The following is a 23,266-nucleotide window of genomic DNA, read 5'->3' on the forward strand; positions in this document are numbered from 1 at the left end:
CGGCCCACAGCTCCAGAAGTCTGGGCTCAACCCGGTCCAACCCGATCCCCGCGGCCTGGAGTTGCGGCCGGCGGCATCCTCCCCACTTCGGCCGCTTTGACTCGTGACCCGCTTCCCCTTTGCTCCCGCTCCTTTCCACGCCCTTCCTGGTAGACTTCCAGCCGGCCGGGGGAGCGAAGGAGGCCTGCGATAGAGCCCGGCGCTGTCCGACTCTCCGGGCACCCCTTCACGCCCCTCCCTGTTCCCATGCTCGACCCTCTGAGCCCTACTCGGGTTTCTCCGGTGCTCAGGGGTGAAGCGTCGTTCAGTGCAAGTGCTAGGCTACGCGCTTCCGACCGCCGAGGGGCCACCCTTCCCGGCCCAGGCCGGTCGCAGGTCGGGGGCGGATAGACGCGAGGATGGAGCTGGAAGGAGCCTGGTTTCGGGGGAGTGTGCAGTCCTCTCAAGCAGCAATCCTTCTGGTGTCTGCGTACAGGGGAAGTGAGCAAGTGTAGACTTGGCAAGCCTGAGTCCTGAGCGCCCTCCAGGCCTTCAGGCTTTACAGAAATCCTCTAGACCAGGTGCTGGGACAGAAAGCCCTGGAAAGCCTTAGGAGAAATGTGACCGGCTATACTTGAGGTAGTGACAAAGATTCTCTTTACTTGACCAAACATTAGCCAAGCCGCTAAACCTCCTAGGCTCATCTCTGCATTTCCTTGTAAAATCCAGTTTTAGCAAGAACCCTGCTAAGTCAGTTTGACCAAAACACTCGCCCCACATACACCCCTCAATATCTGATCACCCTCAATATGTCATTAGGTTCCTCATCTTCCATGACCCGCCTCCCGCCCCCGCGCGGCGAAGTTTGATCACCCTGGGCTGCTTTTAGCAAGAATCCTGTTAGGTGGGTTTAGCCAAAACAACCTTGTCATTTTCCTCTTAGTAATTTTCCATTCACTGACCCCTGCCCTGCTCCTGGGCTATCGATTTCCACTTACCCATGCTGTATTGAGGAGTTGAGCCTCATCTCTCTCCCCCACTGTAAACTCCCATTGCAGGGGTTCCTATAACTATCTTGAAGGTCCTAAATAAGGTCTGCCTTACAATCTTAATCGAGTGTCATCCACTCTTCTTTTCCTTAAGAGTAGATCTTTAATTATAACCTTTTTTTTTCATAAATTCTATTTAAAAATTAAACCTAAGATTACTTCTTATCAGGAATAGATCAGGAACTTTGATTAATTTTAATTACAACCACTTCAGGTTTGTTTTAATTGCTTTATTATTATTATTATTATTATTATTATTATTAGGCGGCCACATGTAAGTTTGTAAATGTCACCGAATATCCGTAACAGGTAATTCCCTCAAATTATATCAAAACTGTCAGATCTTTTTTTTTTTTTTAAGATTTTATTTAGTTATTTGACAGACAGAGATCACAAGCAGGCAGCGAAGCAGGCAGAGAGGGAGGAGGAAGCAGGCTCCCTGCGGAGCAGAGTGCTGGATGTGGGGCTCTATCTCTATCCCAGGGTCCTGGGATCAAGACCCAAGCTGAAGGCCGAAGCTTTAACCCACTGAGCCATCCAGGTGCCCCGCTTCAGATGTTTTATAAGACCTTTTTAAATTCCTAAACCAGTTTACTTGGATAATTTATAAATAGAAATAGATCTTGTAATAGGGTACAGGAATTTTATGTTGTTCATAAACCTGAATTCCAGGTGCTTTGAACATGCTAAATATTAAAAGGCATGCAATTGGCACACTTGATTTTTAAGTGTAATTTGGAAAATATAATTTAATCTCTAATGCCTGTATGCCTTCACATGATTGCATACTATTTCCTTACCATAACAGTGAGGATTCTCACGACAGTGGGAGTTTGAAGTGCTTGATTGTTCAAGAACAATCTGAACTTTGGAGAGGTTCACGGGAATAAATGATGGCCCATGGTCAACCCTTGTTGGAGCCGAGTTAAGGTAAATTGAATCTGACAAATGGGGCTCACATTCTCTTTAATTCCACTTACTGACTGTGCAGAATTACTGAGCCTCTCCCTTCCATATTTCCTTTTGTGTTTAATCTAATGAAAGGAATGACAAATTTTAATTAATAATATACATGTAAAGCACCCACTACTGTGCCTGGCATATTTTATGTGCTTGTAAATATTGATCTTTTTTATTTTTGGAAGATCTAAATTAATGAGAAGATCAACCATGTTCTTAGATTGCAAAGCTCAATACTAGTAATATATCAATTCTCATCAAAATCATTTATATTTTCAACCCAAGCTCAATCAAAATTCCAGAAAACTCTTTTGCAAAAATTAACAAAATGTTTCTAAAATTAGTATGTATGGGCACCTGGGTGGCTCAATCAGTTAAGGGGCTGCCTTGGTCTCAGCTCATGTTCCCAGGGTCTAGGGGGATTGAGATCCAGCCCCACAAAAAGCTCCCTGCTCAGCGGGGAGCCTGCTTCTTCCTTTGCATCTGCTCCCCCACACACATTCATGCTCTCATTCTCTCTCTCTCAAAAAAAAAAGAAAAGAAAAGAAAAGAAAAAATAAATAAAATTAATATGTAAATGCAAAAAGCCAAGAATAAACAAAGCAATTTTTTTAAAAGATTTTATTTATTTGATAGAGAGCTAGAAAGCACAGTGGGGGAGGGATGGCAGATGGAGAGGGAGAGGCAGGTTTCCCACTGAGGAAGGAGCCCAATGTGATGCAGGGGACTGGATCCCAGAACCCTGAGATCATGACCAGAGCCTAAGGCAGGCACTTAACCAACTAAACCACCCCAGTACCCCAAAGTAATTTTTAAAAGTAAAGACAAAATTGGAGAACTTATCTTACCTGATATCAATACTTACTATAAAACATATCTAAGGAAGACAGTTTGGTATTCATGAAAAGAGACATAAAAATATATATAAACAATGGAACAGACTAGAGAATCCAGAAATACATCCACACATATACATGGTCAATTCTTTTATTTTCTTTCTTCTCTTTTGCTTTTTTAATATGAAATGAATTTTTCCCTTATTTGGTATTTGATTACGTCTCCCTTTTTTATTATTGAGATGCAGTTGACATACAACGTTATGTTAGTTTCAGGTGTACAACATAATGATTCCACAATTCTATACCTTACTTAGTACTCACCATGATAAGTGTAGTCACCATCTGTCAGCATACAATGTTATTACAAAATTACTGACTATTTTCCCAATGCTGTACTTTTTATTTTTTATCTCTGTGTACAGTCAATTGATTTTTGACAAAGATGTCAAACAAATGTAGAGGGCAAAATTAAACCTTAACATTCAACATAATAATATTTGTTCAAAAGAATATACTGACATCAAGTCAAAAGGAAGACAGGAAATGCTGACAGGCAGAGTCAAAGATTAAGGTCAACATTTCTGGAAAGCCTGACAGGAGGACATTAGAAAGCACCAGTTAGGAGCTAATCAGTCTTGCTTGTTATTGTTGTCATATTATGAGGATATGCTCATGGCCTTGCTGGTGAGTACTTCTTGCAAATAAAATTAACATGACTATGCTTATATACATAGTAAATATACATGGCATGGTATTTCAAGAAATAAGTAGTTTTGCAAGAAAAATAAGTCCCTAACTTGGCAGTGTCAACATACTTCTATTTAAGACTGCTGATCGTGCTAGGAGATCCAATTGTTACATTATTTGACTATTATCTAATCATGCTTGCTGCAATTTCCAGTGTTTGACTATTTACTAAGATATAATTATTTATAGAACAAACAAAATATTTTCATTGCTAATAAAGTAAATGAACTTGTATATGCCCTGATGCCTGATCTGGTAATGTTTTGGAAGTGCTTCTAACAGCTAAACCAGTATCAAACACAGAATGAGAGGAATTTTTCCTTATCTTGAATATTTGTCACAAAACAAAGATCAAATCCATTGGATAAGACATTAGTGTCTTATGTGTTTTAAATTATCACTTGAAGAGTAACTTTTTAAGTATTAAATTTTTTATTTTAAAAATTATTTTTATTTAGAATTTATTTTGCCTTAATTCTTCCTTCTTTTAATGACTTCTTTTATGAAATGTCTGTAATAGATAGTGATCATTGTTGCATGTAACGAAATATATACTCTTGTCCAACATACTGGTTCATAATAATAATAAACCATGCTTTTATTATTATCTTTTTTTAAACAGAAAGAAAGCTCTGAAAAAAAAAAAAAAGAAAGAAAGCTCTGGGACTTTTAGTATAACTCTATGCAGGAAAATGATTCATTGTTCATTATAATGGTTACTCATTATATTTTAAAAAAACATAAAAATAAAGTGTTATGAAAATACAAAATAACACAATTTTAAGAATTTCTTTTTTGTTTTTGATCCTGAATCCCAAAGGTTAATATTTGTTGGGAATTGGGAAATATTACCACAATAACCAATGACTCACTACAGCGTTCTTTGTATCTGATGGGTAAAAGAGAGCTCTTTCACACCTTTTTCTTCTCACTGTATTAAAAATCCTGTTTCGGTGTAACAGAGCCTAGCTGAAAGTCTCAGGTAGCCTGAGTGTTAAGTCACACATATGTCAACCCCAAATATTTTTCACCTTTCTCTTTATATCTGTATCACTCATCTTCTTTCCCCCTTCATTCCTTCTTTGTTTCTAAAATTAAAATGTTTACTGATCGGGCACCTGGGTGGCATAGTCAGTTGAGAATCTGACTCTTGGTTTCAGCTCAGGTCACTGATCTCAGGGTTGTGAGATCAAGCCCCATGTTGAGCTCTGTGCTCAGCACCAAGTCCGCTAGGGATTCTCTCTCCTTGTCCCTCTGCCCCTCTCCCTCTGCCCCTCACAGCCCCCAAATTCAACACATTTACATGCCATTTGATTTTCTTCCAGTCTTTTTGTTTTATAAGAAACAACACATTATAAAGTTAACCTCTATCCCCAAAAGTAACCTTCCATCATGAATTGGTGGAAATCATCTCAATAGTTCATTTGTGATATGAAATAATTTGTGCATCATGTTTTTGTTCACAACGATGACACTGCTCTGTACATAATCTTCAAAAAGATTTTATCTCACCGTTTTGGTTCTGAGCTGTATCCATGCAAGTTTGTTTATTTTGGCAGCTTTATGGTAATTTGTGGACTAAAGCAAAACACCTTCCATTATCCTATTGAGGGACATTTAGGTTATTTCTATCTTTTGCCATTACAAAGAAATTCTGCAGTAAACATCTATGAAGCATTCCCTCACACACGTGTATATGTAAGAGTTCCTCTAAGGTAAATATCCAGAGTAGAATTGCTAGAGTATAGGATATGTACATTTTAAGTTTTAATAGGTACTTCCAAATTACTCCCCAAAGTGGTTGTTGCAAATCATTTCTTGAATATTATATGGTGTATCATCTATACGCCAGGCAGAGATTCAGACATTGGGGATGCAGCAGTAAAAAAAAAAAAGACAAAAATTTCTTCCCTTGCAGAGTTTATATTTCAGTGGACAAAAATAGTCAATGACCATAATAAATTAATTATAGACTGTTTTAGGAGGCAATTAATGTTGTGGCGGGGGGGTGGGAAATAACTCAGAGAGGAGTACCTGGGTGGCTTAGTCCGTTAAGTCCCTGACTCTTGGTTTCAGCTCAGGTCTTGATCTCAGGGTCATGAAATATCCCTCCTACCCCACATTGTGAGCTCCATACTCAGTGCAGTAAGTCTGCTTGAGATTCTCTCCCACTCCCTCTACTCTTCCCCTCACTTGTACACACACATACTCTCTCTCTCAAATAAATAAATAAAATCTTTTTAAAAAAAATCAGAGAAAGGAGAAGGAGGAATGTTGAGAAAATGCCACTATAAATTGGGTGGAGATAGACCTCACTGAGAAGTTAACACTTTAGCAAAAACTTGAAAGCTATCTGCTTTCAGTATTCCAGCAGAGGGAACAGCCAGTGTAAAGCAAACATGTGCCCGGTCTGTTTGAGCAACCCCAAGGAGGCCATGTACACAGCAGTGGGAGCCACAGGGACAACTGGTAGGAAATGAGGCTTGCAACAGGGGCCAGGTTATGCTGGACCACAACCAGAGGCCATTGTGTGGACTTGGGCTTTCATGTAGCGTGAAATGGGAGCCAATGGACGGTTTTAATGAGAAGACGGGCACGATTTGTCTTATGTTTTAAAAGTGTATCCCTCTGGATGCAGTGAAAAAATATGTCCCAAAAGGGTGAAAGATGAAAGCAAAGGAGTCAAGGATGACTCACAGATGTTGGCCTGAGCAGCCATAAAGATGGAATTGCCATCAGTGGAGGAGAAGCTGACTGCAGGACCAACACCTCGGTGGGGGAGAATCAGGAGTTGGTTTTCAAAGTGTTTGAGAGGTCTACTCAGTGCTTTGCAGACTTCTGGAGGCTACTTAATTTGGTTTTGTTTCCATTTCTCTCAAAGAACAATACTTCCATAGTACACGCACAAATAATTTGCTAGAAAATGAAATAAAGACATTTAAAATATAAACTTCAGTTTTGTTTGTATGCAACATAAGTAGTTACTCTGTCAAATTACTCTAAAGTTTTCAAGTACTTTTTGTTTCTGTACTTTTGTTGCAGATGGGTGAAAATTTTTCGTGGGCTAGTGGACTACTAATAACAAATATTTCCTGACTGGCTGTGATCTGAGAGGCCATACTTTAGATGACCCTGTATTAGATATTCAAGTAGAACTGTCTAGTAGATCATTGAATATCCAAATCTACTTTTAATCATCACCAAAGGGCAGAGGTAGGTAATGTCTATAAATTGAACTGAATTTAAGATTAATTCTGACTCAACAACTATTCATTGAGGATATACCATATTTGAGTCACTATGTGGCCTTTTTTGTGGCAATGCCAAAGAAAGGGACAGATTAAGATCTGTGGGCAGTCTGGACAGGCATCTCTTCATACTAACAATATTCTTTAAAATTTTATTCACCATATATCTAATGGAATAAGGCAAAAACTGATTTCTGTTAACACATGTATATTTTTTCTTCACATTTGAAATAACTTACTAAACACAATTTTCTAAACCAAATGACTTCTAGAGAGCATCTTTAACTATTCAAAATCTAAACATCCAAGCTGGGTGAACCCAGAGATAGGAGCCTTACCTTTTGGTTAAACCTTGTGATTTGCACCCAGTGACAAAAATATTCAACACAGATTTTCCTTCAGATCTAAAGCTGTCTTCTTGGTGGAGAGAAGAATCACTTTTCTCTCTCTCTGGGTATGGAAGAAGTCCCTTGTGGAAAGTTAGACTGACAATCTATTTCTAATTCACTACTGTGAAGTGTTATCTCTTTTGGGAAATGCCCCCCGTATAGCAGCTATGTGGTTGCTCTCAACCTTTATCTGGTTTGGTTCTGAGGAAAGATTTGTCATCCCAGAGTTTCCAGAAGGACAAGTGAGCTATAGAGAGTTTAATGGTTTGTCTGATGTCACTTATCCAGAAAGTGTCAAATTAAGCCTCCAACATAATTTTCTAACTTTAATGATGGTATTATTTGAATGATTCCACTTTAAAAAATATTTATAGTGCCCTAACAGTAATACTCATTACACATCTAGAACTGATATTTCACTGGCTCTAGTTGCCCGTTGATACCGTAGGACTATTACCACCAAAGACTCTTCTACCACCAACTCTTTCTGGGTGTAGAGAATGGAGTCTCATCTATACCCACAAATAAGACCAGTCTATTACCACATGGCCTCATATTTTTCTCCTCAGTTCCTGCCTTGGTTCTTCCAGGGACATCTGCTGCCCACAACCTACCAGCCATTCTGATGGGGCCGGGAGGGAGGCGGGTAATCCTCTCTAGTTTCCGTTAGACTCAAGCTATTCTGTGTAGAAGTCATCTGAAACGCCTATCTCCTCACTTTAGCGTGACACATATTCCAATTTCTTTTTCAAGTTTTACCTCATTTTTTTCTAAAATTGCCACAACTGATCCTCTCCTCCAAAAGCAAAAACTTTGTGCCCAGGTCAGACTGTTGTGTTTCTTCATTTTGGAAGCTGAGTAGTCTACTAGGACGCTCCTCAGTTCCTCAGGCAACAGGTTGTGATAGTTTTCTCAAGCATGTTTCAAACATGTTGAATCCCAGTAGATTAGGATTCAAACCCGGACCCTTCCTTGCCTGCAACCCTCTCTCCCTCCCAGGCATACTGACGCAGGCAAAAAAAAAAAAAAAAAAAAAGGCATAATGACTCCTATTCAGAGTCCTCAACCCCTAGTTTCTGAACTAACTTAACTCTAAAAAAAAAAAATTTCTTAAAAGGGGTGGGAGAATAATTCACCAAAATAATAATTAGTAAGGAGCCACCTCATATCTAATTTGTCAGATTACCCTTCTATAAATCCAATCTGAAACTTATCAAGATGTCCTTAAATAATCAGAGAAGTATTTTTAACTAAAAATTCTTGACTCATTATATTTTCACTCAACTAGTAAAACTGAAACTAATTTTTAAATATCTCCAAATTTTAAGCAAATTTAATCCAGCATCCCCTGGAAAGCACATAATTGTTCCCCAGCCACCATGGGGATGTTTCAGGTCCTAAGCACTCCCGTGAAAGAACAGATGTTCCATCAATCGTTTGTAACTTAAATTTGCAACATGAAGAGATTACAAAGCATTTTCCATTTAATTTCTAACTTTCTCAGTGTCATGGCTTATGACTCATTCCCCCAGTGGTCATTCCTTTACGGTGTCCCTAAAGAAAAATGTGACAGAAAGTCTTGATGTCTCATCAAAATCACAAGGTTATAGTCTTTATTTGCTTAAATCTGGCTGCCCCGGATTATGATTTTAAAAAAAGGAAATTGTTTGGAAGAATGCAAAGACACTTCTGTTAGGTAGCTTTTTCTAGATGGGTTCTCAAGAACAGTCAATAAATTAAATAATTCCACATATATTTTACTAAATGCCCATGTCAGAAACTGTGCTAAACAATGGAGATCAGAAGGAAAGAGACACCAACACCAGTGGGGGAGTCCTGAAGTCCAACAGGGGAGCCATCCATATAAACAAGTCATTGCAACACAGTGTCCTACTTGCTATAGTGGAAAAACAGAGAAAAGAGTGACTCATTCTTTTGGGTACCTGAATGGCTTTGCAGAAGGTGATATTTGAGCTGGGTGTTGAACAAAGACGAAGATAGAGGTAGAGATAGAAGTAGAGGTGTGGGATGAACAGATGCAGCTATTAAAGGGCATGGCAGATTGAGGGAGCAGTAGAGAGCTCTGCCTCTCATCCTGGGACAAGTCCTGGGCTATGCCAGGGACAAGCACTATGCCAGGGGCTGTGGAAAACCACGGGACAAGCATGTCCCAGCTGCCTGGGGCTTCTTTGCATTTATTCAACTTTATGTCAATTTTAGTAAATAGTGATTTTAGACATTTTCCCCAGTTCTATTGGAATATGATTGACATACAACATTGAATAGGGATTTTAGAGATTTCAGAAATGAAAATTAAAATGAATACATCTGGGAAGAAGAATGCAAAAACTTTCATGAGTTCTTCATATGAAACAAATATGCCTGAGTTTCAGAAGTCTGTTTCAAGCTGTAACTCTCTTACCATCAGCCTATTATCACCAATCCCTGTGTTTTTATGCCCCTCGGCTCTTAGGGTTTCACTTGAGGAATCTTTAAGGCATCTTTCAGAACCCTGTATGTACTGGGTTTCATATGCCAAATTGAAAACATTTAAGCAAGCTGATATCCAGATTGCATCTCTGTTGTAGAACGCTGTGGCAACTTGGCAAATAAAGAAGAGGGAAATAAAAAGAATCAAGAGACTATTACCACCATGTAGGTGAGAAATGAGGCCTTCCTGAGATAAGGCAGAGGCAATGAGGATGGCTAAGAGGAGATTAACTATTTGAGAGATAATTTAGGAAAGGAAAATGACAGGACTTAGTGACCTGTTTACTGTGAGCAGTAGGAGTCAGGGATGACTCTCAGATTTCTAGCTTTGCAGACCAATGGACAGTGAATATTTTTACCTAAGGTAGAAAATAAAAGAGGAATAAAGTTTCCAAAAACATCTGAATGATATCTGAAAGACAATGAACTGACGTTTGCCTCTGCTGAGTTGTGATGCCTGTGGTACAGGAATTATTCATTCAATATCTTCACGTGGCAACTATTAAACACGATGAACTAAGTGAGACATGCATTTGGAAGTATCCAGTAGTTGGTGGAAATTCAGGTCTGAATGAAATCTGAGAGATGTATGAGGCTGAAAATATAGAAATGGAAGTCACTGATGAGCTTTGCACGATGGCTAAAGCTAAGGGGACTGACCATGCCACCAGCAAGGTGCAGAATAAGAAAAGAAGACTCAGCACTGAGCCCAGGGAAAACTAACGTTTTGGTGTCAGGGAATAGAAGAGCCTGGGAAAAGATTGTCACAATGTCAGACTGGTAAGTCCTCCTTCCAGGTCCCCCCCCCTTTTTTTAAATGATTTCTTCAGTAAAATTTATTTGCATTTTGCAAACACAAATTCTTCAGAAATTAAAGAATAAACGTGATCTTTCTACACATCATGTCAAGTCATGGTATTTAGCATCATGTATTAAATATATCGTGAATCCATAAGCCTCTTCTCAACTAAATATTTTCATTTAAAAAGGGTTGTAAAAAAATAATTTGGACTAATTGCAGCAATTGCATACTTTATTAAATTCTGCCAGCTTACAAATTAGGCGATTTTAATTATTTTTTAGAGGAAACGATAAACAACGTTCAGGGAGATGAGCTTCACTGTATGAATCCCATAGGACCCATAACCACCGACAGAATGAACAACAGAGTTACTAAGGGATTTAATCCTCCTGCCCTGAGACTTCTGGTATGAGTGACGCTATACAAAAATTACTTTGGCAAGAGGAAAAATGTAACACACAGAATTCCGGGACACTCACGACATCTAATCCCGCCAGATTTTATCTCCTTCACACTGGAATCTAGGACAGGTTTTTGGCATTGTCCCCAGACCCCATTGCCAATGGGTAAGCAGAGCTGTCCCAAGGGGTTTTAAGCCAGCGATCCTCTTATCATCCTTCACTCCCTACTGCTAGAGACTACGGTCTAGAAGGATTCATCTTTGGGTACTGTTGCCCTGTCACACCTTTGGGTGCGAAGCGTGGCTGTGGGTCCTGGGGTCAAGCCAAGCCGCTACCCTCTTATACACGAACCTAAATTGCACAACTCCTTCCTAGCCTGTGGAAAACGGGACCTCATCGCGGCTCAAGTTGCATGACGTCATCATGATATCAGCCAATCATAAGTGTGCTCTTGAAGAGACGGCTGGAGAGTGGACACTGTACTGGTGGTGGTGTTCTGTCAATCTCAGCAGAGGAGCCGCCTCTTTCCTCTTAGCAACGGATGTGTCATAGCAACAGCTTGCCAGGGCAGCTGCGGTTGGAGCTCTTGGGACCTGTTTCTCTGCGTAGAGAGTCAAACTTTCATCCCCAGCTCCCAGAGGAGCTTTCTCCAGGGTACTGCAAAGAGGCTTCTTTTCCCTCCGTTAGCAGCCTCAGGTAAGGGAAGGTCTGAATGGGAAAGGAGGCTTGGAAAACAAGTATTTTACTCCTTTTAACGGCATTTAGAACACTCGCGGGGCCAGCGATGTGCTTGATGCAGTGAAGACTGCAAAAAGCTACAAAACTTTCTCTGATTTCAAAGAACATCCGGCCTTGCCAGGGGACACAAATAGCAGGGAGAGAGCCGTTAACGACCGTCTAGGAATTGTGAGGGCGGGCGCTGTGACTCGTTCACAGGTCGTCCAGTGCATTGTCCAGCGCATTGTCCAGCGCATCGCCGCGCAATGGTAGGAGCTCAGTAAATGACGGATGGAGGGAGGAGCGGATGGAGGCATGAGAAGGAAAACAGCATGATTCTGGCTCAGAGGATCCAAGAAGAAGAGATCAGCGTGGGCTGAGGTCGCTAGGTGACTTCGGGACTGTCAGAAAAGGGCTGGAGTAGATGAAGAATGAAGATGAATGGGAGAACATTATATCTTTGAAAGTTAAGGGCCTCGTCAGATTCCTGTTGACCACCGGTGCCTAACTGCTGCTCAGTAATTTCGCTCGCCTTCTCCACAGTGTACACTGCATCCTGAATGAAGTCACAGCAATTGTTCAGGAAGCTCTTGAGTTCGAGGCCTTCTGCTTTTGCAGAGGCCTGGCATAATTACATAGAACGTGATTAGAAAGTGTCAGGGAGAACTAAGGTTGTTTCAGCCAGAGTGAGAAAGCTGGGGAGGCTTCAGAGAGGAGGTCACATTAGAATTGAGCCTTGAGGAATGAGTAGGATTTAAGCAAGCAGAGAAATGTGCGCGAGGCAGGGAGCAGAAGTGATAGAAACAGGGCTCCCCAGAGAGGGAGATGGGAAGGTATGGGGACTGTTTGCAAAATGATAGTAATCCTGTGAGGCTGGACTAGAACTGGAAGGGAAAATGTGATGAGGCAGACGGTGAAGGGTGTTCAAGGTGAAGCTTACACATTTGCACTCTATCCTCTTTACCAAAGTCTCATCTGTCTACCTCTAGTGCAAAAGTGCCTCCTAGTGATTTTTAAAATGCAGCTTGCCAGGCTTACCCCAACATGCAGAATCACAATAAGTCTAGAAACTTTGCTTTTCAAATGAGCTCCATTTGTACAGTTCTGGATGAGAATGCCACTGTGGGTAACTGGGACCCACATTATATCCCACAGTATACACAGAAGTGACTTGTTAAGATCTGTGTTTTAGAAAGAGAACTCTGAAGGCCTGCCCGGTGGGTGACTGTTCCGCCTGGAACACAGACAGGGAGGCAAGTTGAATGTTCATAATCTAACACAGGGGGTGCGAGGAGGAGGATCTGTGGTTAAAAACAAAATTACCTATGTCTTTTCCCTAATCCCTAATTGAAATATATGCATTTATAACAAACCATAGCAGTATTAGCAGGATGTGTGACTATCACCAAAAGAAGTTACGGTTCTTTTCATATACCTTATGGATATTATAGGTGTATTATTTATGCTCATCACTTCTTCAAAATCAAGGTAGTAATTAGAACCACTGCTAGGCCATGTTAGTTAGTGTGTTAATAAGTAAGCACATGAATTGTTATAATTTTAAAAAGAGCTTGGTAACTGTCTCCCTTGTAAGCTCATGTTTTTATTTGAAGCGTGGGTTCACCAAGCTGCCAAAGGGGTTCATGGCACAAAGTTACTGGTATGGGAGGACATGGTGAAGGCCTGAACCAGAGGAGGCTATGGAGAGGAGGGCATGGAATTCAGGAGAAATTTCAAAGGCCGAAGTGAGGGAGAGCATCAACTTAAGTAAGGAAATATCCAATCTTGAGAAGAGGTAAAAGTTATTTGGAAGGAGAGAAACCAGAGTAGTAGACCAATGGGAAACACTGTAGGAACAGTTCATCTCTGGAGGGTGGGTATTGTGAACTTGTCAGAAAATGTCTGAAGAGCTTAGCAGAATCTTAAAGCTTAGTCAGAGTCTTGGTGGAGATGAACCATGAAGCAGCAGTTCTTGAAGACCTATCTACCAGGCTCCCAAGACATGAGTCCTGGATCTTATCCCAAATCTCTTTTAAAAAGGGGGGGGGGAACACAAGCATCATAATCTTACAAATACTTTGGGAAGAGAAAAAGAAGATCCTGACCACCCAGACAAGTCAGCTAATTGAAGTACGCTGGAGAAGTAATACTTTCTAAGGAAGACCATCGGTGAAGAGAAGGTGCCAGTTCCACAGGCCTTCTCAGAATTAAAAGTCTCGTGGCTGGGCCTAAGCCACACATCCATTCAGGTAACAAATGAGAATGTATAAACGGGTGGTGTGTTTTACAGCAAAATAGTGTGAAGAGAGGAAGCTTAATAACTGTTTATGTCACTGCGTTATGTCTGTCATCATTTGTCACTCATCCCTTCACCTGCAGTAGTTGCCTTCCTGAATAACAGCAGCATCATAAAAAGAGACAGTCACGAACAAGTCTTGGAAGTTAGTCTGGAACCAGGTCAGAGAAGGCTCTGAATGCAGTGCTCTCAAAATCAGTGGCCTGCAGTCACAGGTTTTGAACCATTACATGGAGAGCCTACTCAGTCCTTACTTCTCTTGTCACTCCCTAATGCCTTTGCTCCTAACATAGAAGGTAAAAAAAAAAAAAAAAAAAGTTTCCTTTGTTACACTGGTAGTAAAAAGATATTCTGGGATGGGTGGATTAATTTACAAAGAATATAAGTGGCTTTAATGTTAAAAATATGTAAATGAAAGGCTGAAATATCTATTAGTATTATAGTTCACACATTCTGTTTTGAAATTCAATCAGCTATAGTGGCTTTGAAAACCATATGTAATACAAGCTAATGGAGTAGTCTAACTTTCTTCTAAGGAGACATGAAGCGTGTTGTCTGCTCTTAATAATAAGAGTTGAGAACAGGAAAAATGTGGTGAGCATTTCAGAGACATCTCAATAAAGTGATATCTGGGGGCACCTGGAGAGCTCAGTCAGTTAAGCATCTGATCCTTTTTTTTTTTTTAAGATCTTATTTATTTATTTGACAGACAGAGATCACAAGTAGGCAGAGAACCAGGCAGAGAGAGAGGGGGAAGCAGGCCCCCCGCTGAGGGGCTCCACCCCAGGACCCTTAGATCATTACCAGAGCCAAAGGCAGAGGCTTAACCCACTGAGTCAACCTGGTGCCCCTAAGCATCTGACTCTTGATTTCTGCTCAGGTCATGATCTCAGGGTGGTGGGACCGAGCCCCAAGTCGGGCTCCACAATGGGCATGGAGCCTGCTTGGCATTCTTTCTCCCTCTGCTCCTCTCCCCCTACCCCATGTGCTCTCTCTCTCTCTCTTCAATAAAAAAAAACTTTATAAATAAATAAGCAAATAAATAAATATATAAATAAAAAACACACAAATAAAGCAATGTCTATACTTGAAAATTCTTATGACCTTTTAGTAGGGAAAAGATTTGGAAAATATAGTATAGCACATTCACTGCATGAGATATGGAATTGATTTTATATAAAAAGTCTTAGTAAGACCTGCCATAATTTTAAAACAACATCTTTTATTTGGGATTTGCTTTTTAAAAGAAAATCTGCATAAAAAATAAACAGTGAATAAAAAGTGGATTTATTGAAATTGTTTAGAGTACATTATTCATTTGATCTTGATATCTTCAATTAAAACTGATTTGTTTTCTAGATACAATATTGGTAGGTTTTCTATTATTTGAAGTTACTAAAATAAACTATGAAATTTTGCCTGTAACACAAATACAATGTAAAGTAGTTACTCCCCTAATCATTTTCTTTTCAGTTTAGACTATAGTTTTTAAATCTATGATGCCTAGCAACCTAAATACTGTGCTTTTAATTAAGAATAATTGGGACCTCTAAAAGCCAATAGAACAGTCTTTTTCCTTGGTCACTAGTCACCATTTTAGACATAGGGGTTAACATTTGTAAAAATAGTAAATGAGGGGGTGCCTGGATGGCTCAGTCGTTAGACATCTGCCTTCAGCTCAGGTCATGATCCCAGTGGGATCGAGCCCCACATCAGGCTCCCTGCTCAGTGGGAAGCCTGCTTCTCCCTCTCCCACTCCTCCTGCATGTGTTCCCTCTCCAACTGTGTGTCTCTCTCTGTCAAATAAATAAATAAAATCTTTTAAAAAATAGTAAATGAGCTATTCTGGTAAGGAAGCACACATTTCATGTTTATTCTGTTTTCTAATGTACTGCTGGAAAATGGACTTTGTTTTCCCGTGAATATTGGAAATGGTACCAGAAATACTGGAAATGGTACCCACAAATCATTTTATAAGCCTTCAAAAAGGACTGAGCATACATGATTACTTTGACTATTTCTAGGGGTGACTGTCTAAGATTGATACCTATATATTCAAACGGAACACCAATGCTGCACCTCTTAATCCTTGGAAACTGTGAATATGTTAACATATATAGCAAATAGGAATTGAGGTTGCAGATGAAATTAAAATTACTAATCAGCTGACCATAAAATAGGGAGCATAACCTATATTATCTCTGTGGGCCCAGTGTTATCTCAAGGGTCCTTAAAAAGTGGAAGTGGGAATAAGAAGAGAAGATCAGAGTATATTCTGTGAGAAAGATCTAACCCACTGCTGCTGGGTTGTTTGAAGATGGAGGAAGAGGGCCCACAAGCCGAGAAGTACTGGTGGCTTCGAGTACGAAAAGGCAAAAGAACTCTTCTCCCTTAGAACAGTAGAAAGAATGGAACACAGCCTTGTTGACCCCTGCTGATAGCTTGATTTTTAGCCCAGTGAGAGCCATGTCAGACTTCTGAACTAAAGAACCATTAGATAATGAATATGAGTTAAGACGCTGAACTTCTACTTTGTTAGAGCAGCAGTAGAAAATGAAAACAGCATGCACGCAGGTGATTCCACAGATCTTAAGCAAAAGCCTTTTGTTCAAACTGGAAATGCATAAGCTAAGAATGGCAGAAGGAAAGGGGACACCAAGGAGCCATTAATTCATTTTTTTTAAGCACGTATATTCTGCCAGTCCTAGAGTTTACTGCCTACTCTACAGTCTAACTTCACATGCCTTCAATTGAATTTTTGACGTTCCCTTTCAAGTCTGCTCTTTCCCTGGGACCCGCGTCTCAAAAAATAGCAACCCACGCTTTCAAGTCCTCAGGTAAAACCTGCTAAAGTCAGTAAGACCTGAAGCAGCAGCTCCCTCACAGTCATAATACAGAACATAGGAAGAAATAAACACTTGTCTTTGCATGTCCCTGAGATGTGTGGGGCACTTATTACCCTCGCAGAGTTGACTACTATACACCGTGGTGTACTAGGGTGTGTCACTTCTCCTATCAGCTTCATCTCCGAGTCTTCCCTTACTCTCTCTGCTCCAGCCATCGCGACCTTCCTGCTGTCTTCTCAAATATGCCAAGCATATCCCTACCCCAGAATTGCCAGAATTCCCTCGCAAATGTAAGCTCTATCAGGGGAAAGGTTTTGTCTGTTTTGTTCACTACCATATTCCTAACAGCTAACACCAACAACTTGGGGCATCAATGTTGCTCAATAAATATTTGTGGGATGGATAGTGCTGACGGCGGTGGTGAAGGCAGGAAGGGGGAGTCCAGCTGGTGTCCAGAGTGTTCTGAGTATTTTAAGTCCAATGAAGGTGGAATAGAATATGAAAAGGGGTACGTTGATAAAGAATTTTCTGGAAAAAGGACTAGGTCCAAGATTTGAAATTATACTGAGGCTGAGAAGAGGGCTGGAGGATACTTGACAGGCTGGAAGGTTGGGTCAGAGCCATTTACTGCTAGATATTTGAGAAGTAGAAATTCCCAAGTTGTCAGAATCTTAAAATGCTAATTAAATCATAAAATCAGAACTTTTAGGTAAAGCCACTGATTTTAAATAATTTCATTTGTAATGAAACACAGTGGCCAGTTGCCACTGAAAACCAAGGGACGGTCTGGTACATTGGGGCCAGACTGGGTGGGCTTTACAGCTCACACTTTGTGTATCGCCCTGGCCTCTGTTTGCACGTTATAAAGTGGGGATGAAGATAAAAGGATTCATAAAATGCTTATCTAAAAGGGTGGCTCAAATTAAATAAAAAATACATGTGAAGTACTTAAGACTGTGCCTGGCACATAGCAAACACTCAACAAACGTGAGCTACATTATTACATTTTGAAAAAATACATGCGAACAATGTGAAGTACAAGATGTAAATCACAAACACCCTCCCCCCCACACACATACACATGCTTTGGTCTAGATTTAGTAATCAAGGAATGAGGCATAAAATGAAAGATAGGATATTCTGACTGTGGCCTACAAAATAATTTTCAATCTATACTGGTTTGTTAAAATGAAGCAACCAGGGGTGCCTGCATGGCACAGCTAGTTGAGCATCTGACTCTTGGTTTCAGCTCAGGTCGTGATCTCTGGGTGGTGAGACTGAGCCCCATGTCGGGCTCAGCACTCAGTGCAGTCTGCCCGAGATTCTCTCTCCCTTTCCCTCTGTCCCTAGCTTCATGCTCTCTTTCGCAAATAAATAAATCTTAAAAAAAAAAAAAAAATGAGGCCACCAGTCTGACTGACATGACTGAGTTGAGGGCAATACAACTTTTTTTTAAAATTTTTTAAGATTTTATTTATTTGTCAAAGAGAGAGAGAACAAGTGAGCACAAGCAGGGCGGGGCAGCAGGCAGAGGGAGAAACAGGCTTTCTGCTGAGCAAGGAGCCCGATGCAGGAATCGCAGGACTCGATCCCAAGCCCCTGGGATCATGACCTGAGCCAAAGGCAGATGCTTAACCGACTGAGCCATCCAGGTGTCCCAACGTTTATTTCATTAAATCATCACGACCATCTCGTGAGGTAGGTTTTATTATTATCATTCCCCTTAAACATGAATAAGCTGAGACCGAGAAGGTATATAATTTGCCAAGGATCACTCAGCTGGTAAAAGGCAAGAGTCTATTTTTCAACGTTGCTGCTCAGACTCTGAAATCACGCTCCTAACAATCTAACGAGAGGAGACAGGGGTGACCGTGGAGATGTTGAGGACTCGATGTGCTAGCAAATGACCTCAGCCAAAGCTGATGAAGAATTCCACAGAACGCTTTTGGAAGCACTCTCTCACAGCACAAGCAAGGAGACGGTGGCTACACGTACACACGCTAGGACACAAGTACTATTTAAATTATGTTAATTTTAAAAATTCTGTACCTATATGCATGTTATGGGCCTGTGCCTGCCTGTGGACTTCCAGCCTGTTTTGTTGTTGGGGCAGCTGCTGGGGAGCTGGGCATGGGGCCGCAGGCAGCAGCTGCCTGGGATGGGAGCAGCAGCAGGAGGCAGGGGAACCCCATCCTCTGTCCTGCTTCCACGGCAGGGCCGATGGCTGAGACCTGAGAAGGTTGACAGGTGGCTTCTGTGTGCTTCAGCTGAAATCCTCCACCAGCATGGCAAGATCTTATCAGTAGGACTGTGGTCACAATAAACCTTTGGTCCCAGAACACCCAGCCTGTGAAGACACATGTTGCTTTCACCAAAGGCAATGCTTAGAAAACAAATTCTTACATTTTACTGAATGATAATGCTTATTATTTGAAACTATAAAACAGAATTTACTAATGACATTATCTCTTTATGCAGCCTAAGTCAGAACCATGGCTCCAAAATCTAGAAAACAAAAGAGCTCCGGCGGCCAAAGAAAATCAAAACGGACCAAAACCAAACAAATGTTACCTGGTAGGATTGGTTTTTCATTCATGGGATTTTTATGGATCTAGTGTTTGTATATATATTTTCTGCCCAAATGACTGAGGTTTAACGTATCAAATAATGACATAGTTTTGCTGTCGTAAAGTCAACCACAAATGGAATTTAAAATATAGAGATTTATTCCTATGCTTGATTCATTTCATTAGAATACCTGTTAAATGTCATATAATGAATGCCATAGCAAATATATCACTAAAAGAGAACTCTGTGAAGAAAGATAATTTTTTCAATTTCTATTTAATCATTCATAAAATAGTTTAAATCTTCATTGTGTATTTATGTTTGTGCTTTGTGCTTTGATGCTTGGTAAAGGACTGTAATAAACTACTATATTTATTTGATTCAAAAATGCAAATGTGACATCATTTTATTATATTCTAGATAGTGAAGAAAGAGAGCCTATAAATATGGAGAGCATGGGTAAGTGGAAATATAATTTAGAATTTATGACCCCAGTTTTAGAATATTTTAATATGCAATAAGCAAACAAAAGTACAAACTGAGGTGATTGATGAAGATGTACATGGGTTAAAATTATATTATGTCACTTAGAATATAAAGTGAAAAAGTATTAAAATTGTAAAGTAATTAAAAATTTTAAGGAGAGAATAAAAAGTAAGAGTGGAAGAGAGAATTTCAAATTGAGAAATAGACTTGAACCGATCAGTCTCTCACAAATCTAACATGGTATGGTTACAGAAGAGAGTAGAAAGTGTGTAAGTCTGTTAGTTATTACTTTCATTAGAATAATATTTTTAAGACTCTGGCCTGTACTTCAAGGTAAGATTCAAGTATTTCAAGGTGAAGAGGCTAATTTTTAAACACATAAACTAGAACTTAGACAACCAAATTAATGTTGTTCCTACTTTCAGAGGCTAAATAATCTTATTCCATTAGGACCTTTTGTTTTGGCTGTTGTTGAAACTTTCCTCTTAGATTGGACTTAGGTGATTCCTTAGGGAGGAAACAGTGAGGGCTGGGGAAGAAGAAGATCCAAAAGCCTTGTAGGCTGTGTTATAAAGGCTCTGACTTTGAGTCATATAGGATGGAGGCTACTCAAGTGATATTTAAGCAGAAGAGTGATGGGGTCTGACTTATAAAGTGTCACCCTGGCTATCTAGCTGTGAATTTCAGGGACGGAAGCAGAAACCAGTCCAAAAGCTACTGCAGGAACCTACGAAAGAGAAGGTGGTGGCTTGGGCCAGGGTGGTAGAGGGGTAGTGGAGATGACAGGAGGATGTCAGCTGACAGTAAATGGCACTAGAAGAGGGCACAGTAAATAATTTACTGAATTAATGAATGTACCACCCCAAAATTTAAAGTTGTCTTTGACTCCTTTCTCCCCCTCAACACCTCCCTATTCCCATAAAACCATCCCACCTCTAAAATGTATCCCATCCACTTCATGTTATGTCCACATCTGCAGCCTTAGTCCAGACCTCCACATTTCCTATGCAGATTGGTTCCTTGGCCCTCAACTGGTATCACTGCTTCTACTTAATCTCCTTCAATTCATTCTCACATGACCTGGTCATGTGTCTTTCCTGCATAAACTCTCTTATGAGTAACTCTCTTTACTTTGCCATTATAGCAGTCCTGTCTCTGCCTCCCTCTCTCTGTCTCTCTCTGTCTCTCTCCTCGCCCCCCATCCCCCCATCCCAATCTAGATCCCACCAGCCTTGCTTAGCAGACAGTACCTCAAAGTTATTCCTCCCTCAGGGCCTTTGTTCTTGCTACTCCTGATACCTGGATAGATCTTCCCCCAGATATTTATGCATCTATCTCCTTTTCACCATTCAGATCTAGATCTGATCCAATCCCACCTCTGCAAGAGGACTTCCTTGACCTCTCCTTCACCTGGCACCATTGCATTGCCTACAGAGCACTTATCCTAATTCTGAAATTAAAGTACAGTCAATTCTTGTTTTTCTTGGAAGTTCTATGCAGTTGCTGCTAACACTGGATTAGCAAGTACTGAGCTATTGCTCCTAGGGTAAATACAGAGTTAGGTTCCTATGAGCCTGTAGTCACATTTTCATTAGCCAATCAATACATAAACTTGTTTTATGTGCATTTCTGTTTAAAAACACCTTATTTAATATATATTATCAATTCATTAACATTGAACTCATGGCCAAATGCACTATAATGCATGTCTAAATGATGCTTATCTAAGACACGAATTTTCCCAAGTCATACCCCAGCCTTCTTGCATTAGGAACACTAGATGGCACTTCAGCATTATGCTTGGGAGCCATTTTGACTGGCAAAATCACCAAAAGAAAAAGTACAAAAAAATTTAAAATTAAATGGTTTAAAAATTAAATAGCTTATTATCTTGCAAGTTTGGAAACTAGGAGTCTGACATTACTTTCACTGGGTCAAAGTCAAGATATTAATAGGGCTGGTTCCTTCTGTAGGCTTTGAAAGGAGGATCCACTTCCTTACCTCTTTCAGCTAAAGGCTCTCTGCATTCATGGACTTTTGGTGCTTTCCTCTATTTTCAAGGCCAGCAGTGCAGCATTTTCTAATCTTTCTGTCTTTGACCTCTGCCTCTTTGTCATATCTTCTTCCTTGACTTTGACCCTCCTGCTTTCCTCTTATAAGGATCATAGTCGTTACCTTGGGCCCTGCTCAGGAGCCCAATGATCTCCGCATCTGAAGTTCCTTAATTTCATCACATCTGCAAGTCTCTCTTGTCATATATGGTAACTTATTCGCAGGTTTCAGGGATTAGGACATGGACACTTTCAGGGTGGCTCTATTCTGTTTACCACAAGTGATTAGTAGCACAGGTTTGGGAATTAGACTTGGCTCAGTTCATAATTCTGCCACTTAATGACGGTGTGGTCACAAATGACTTCACCTCTCTGAACATCTACTTCTTGTCTGAAAAACAAGGTAGCATAGGGGCACCTGAGTGGCTCAGGGGTTAAAGCCTCTGCCTTTGGCTCAGGTAGTGATCCCAGGGTCCTGGGATCAAGCCCCACATAGAGCCCCACACGGAGCTCTGCATGGAGCCCCACATGGAGCCCCGCATCAGGCTCTCTGCTTGACGGGAAGCCTGCTTCCCTTCCTCTCTCTCTGCCTGACTCTCTGCCTACTTGTGATCTCTGTCTGTCGAATAAATAAATAAAACCTTAAAAAAAAAAAAAAAAAAAAAAGGTAACATGGCTATCTCATGAGATTATTGTAGGTTAAGTTAGACAGTACATGCCCACTTCCTTACGTGGAGCTGTCACAAAGACAGTTCACGCTAACTGTTGTTACTATTTTTAAAAGATACTATAAAGACATAAACCAATGAGTGAAATGTAGAAACACAAAGCTCACATATACATGGTCAATAGATTAGTGCAAAGGCAGTTCAGTGGAGAAAGGACAGTCTTTTCAACAAATGATGCTGGAACAATTGTATATCTATATGCAAAAAAAAACCCCAAAAACAAAAAACCAAAAAACCTTCAACCCATACTTCATGACATATAAAAAATTAACTCAAAATGGATCATAGACCTCATTATAAAACCAAATATTATAAAACTTCTGGAAGAAAACAGGAAAAATTCTTTGTGACCTTGGATTAGGTAAAATTTTCCTAGATATGACACCCAAAGTCATGGAATACCAGTCAGAAATGTAAAGGAATGAACCAGATGTTACATGCAACAACATGAATGAATCTCAGAATAATTATGCTAAGTAAAAAAAGATAAACAGAAAGAATACATACTGTGTAACTGCATTTATAAATATTCCATAAAAAGTGAACTAAGCTATAGTAATAGAAAGCAGATCAGTGGTTGCCTAGGGGTGCAGGCAGGGAAGAAGGAACAGGAGGAACCTTTGGATGATTATGGGTGTGTTCTTTACCTTGGTGTGGTGATGGCTTCATC

At 40.3% G+C, this 23,266-nt stretch overlaps 1 protein-coding gene across 1 annotated transcript in view; it reads left to right on the plus strand.

Annotated features, from left to right (window-relative positions):
- The first annotated feature begins 11,486 nt into the window (after window positions 1–11,486).
- Window positions 11,487–23,266, plus strand: part of DNAI3 (dynein axonemal intermediate chain 3) — a 67,782-nt gene continuing 56,002 nt past the window's right edge. The window contains exons 1-3 of the mRNA XM_044238603.1: window positions 11,487–11,600; window positions 19,242–19,337; window positions 19,752–19,790. Of these exons, the coding sequence (XP_044094538.1) occupies window positions 19,256–19,337; window positions 19,752–19,790 (121 nt within the window). The 5' untranslated portion in view covers window positions 11,487–11,600; window positions 19,242–19,255. The remainder of the gene's footprint in view (window positions 11,601–19,241; window positions 19,338–19,751; window positions 19,791–23,266) is intronic.

Source organism: Neovison vison, chromosome 2, assembly GCF_020171115.1.
Source record: "Neovison vison isolate M4711 chromosome 2, ASM_NN_V1, whole genome shotgun sequence".
NCBI classification, from domain to species: domain Eukaryota; kingdom Metazoa; phylum Chordata; class Mammalia; order Carnivora; family Mustelidae; genus Neogale; species Neogale vison.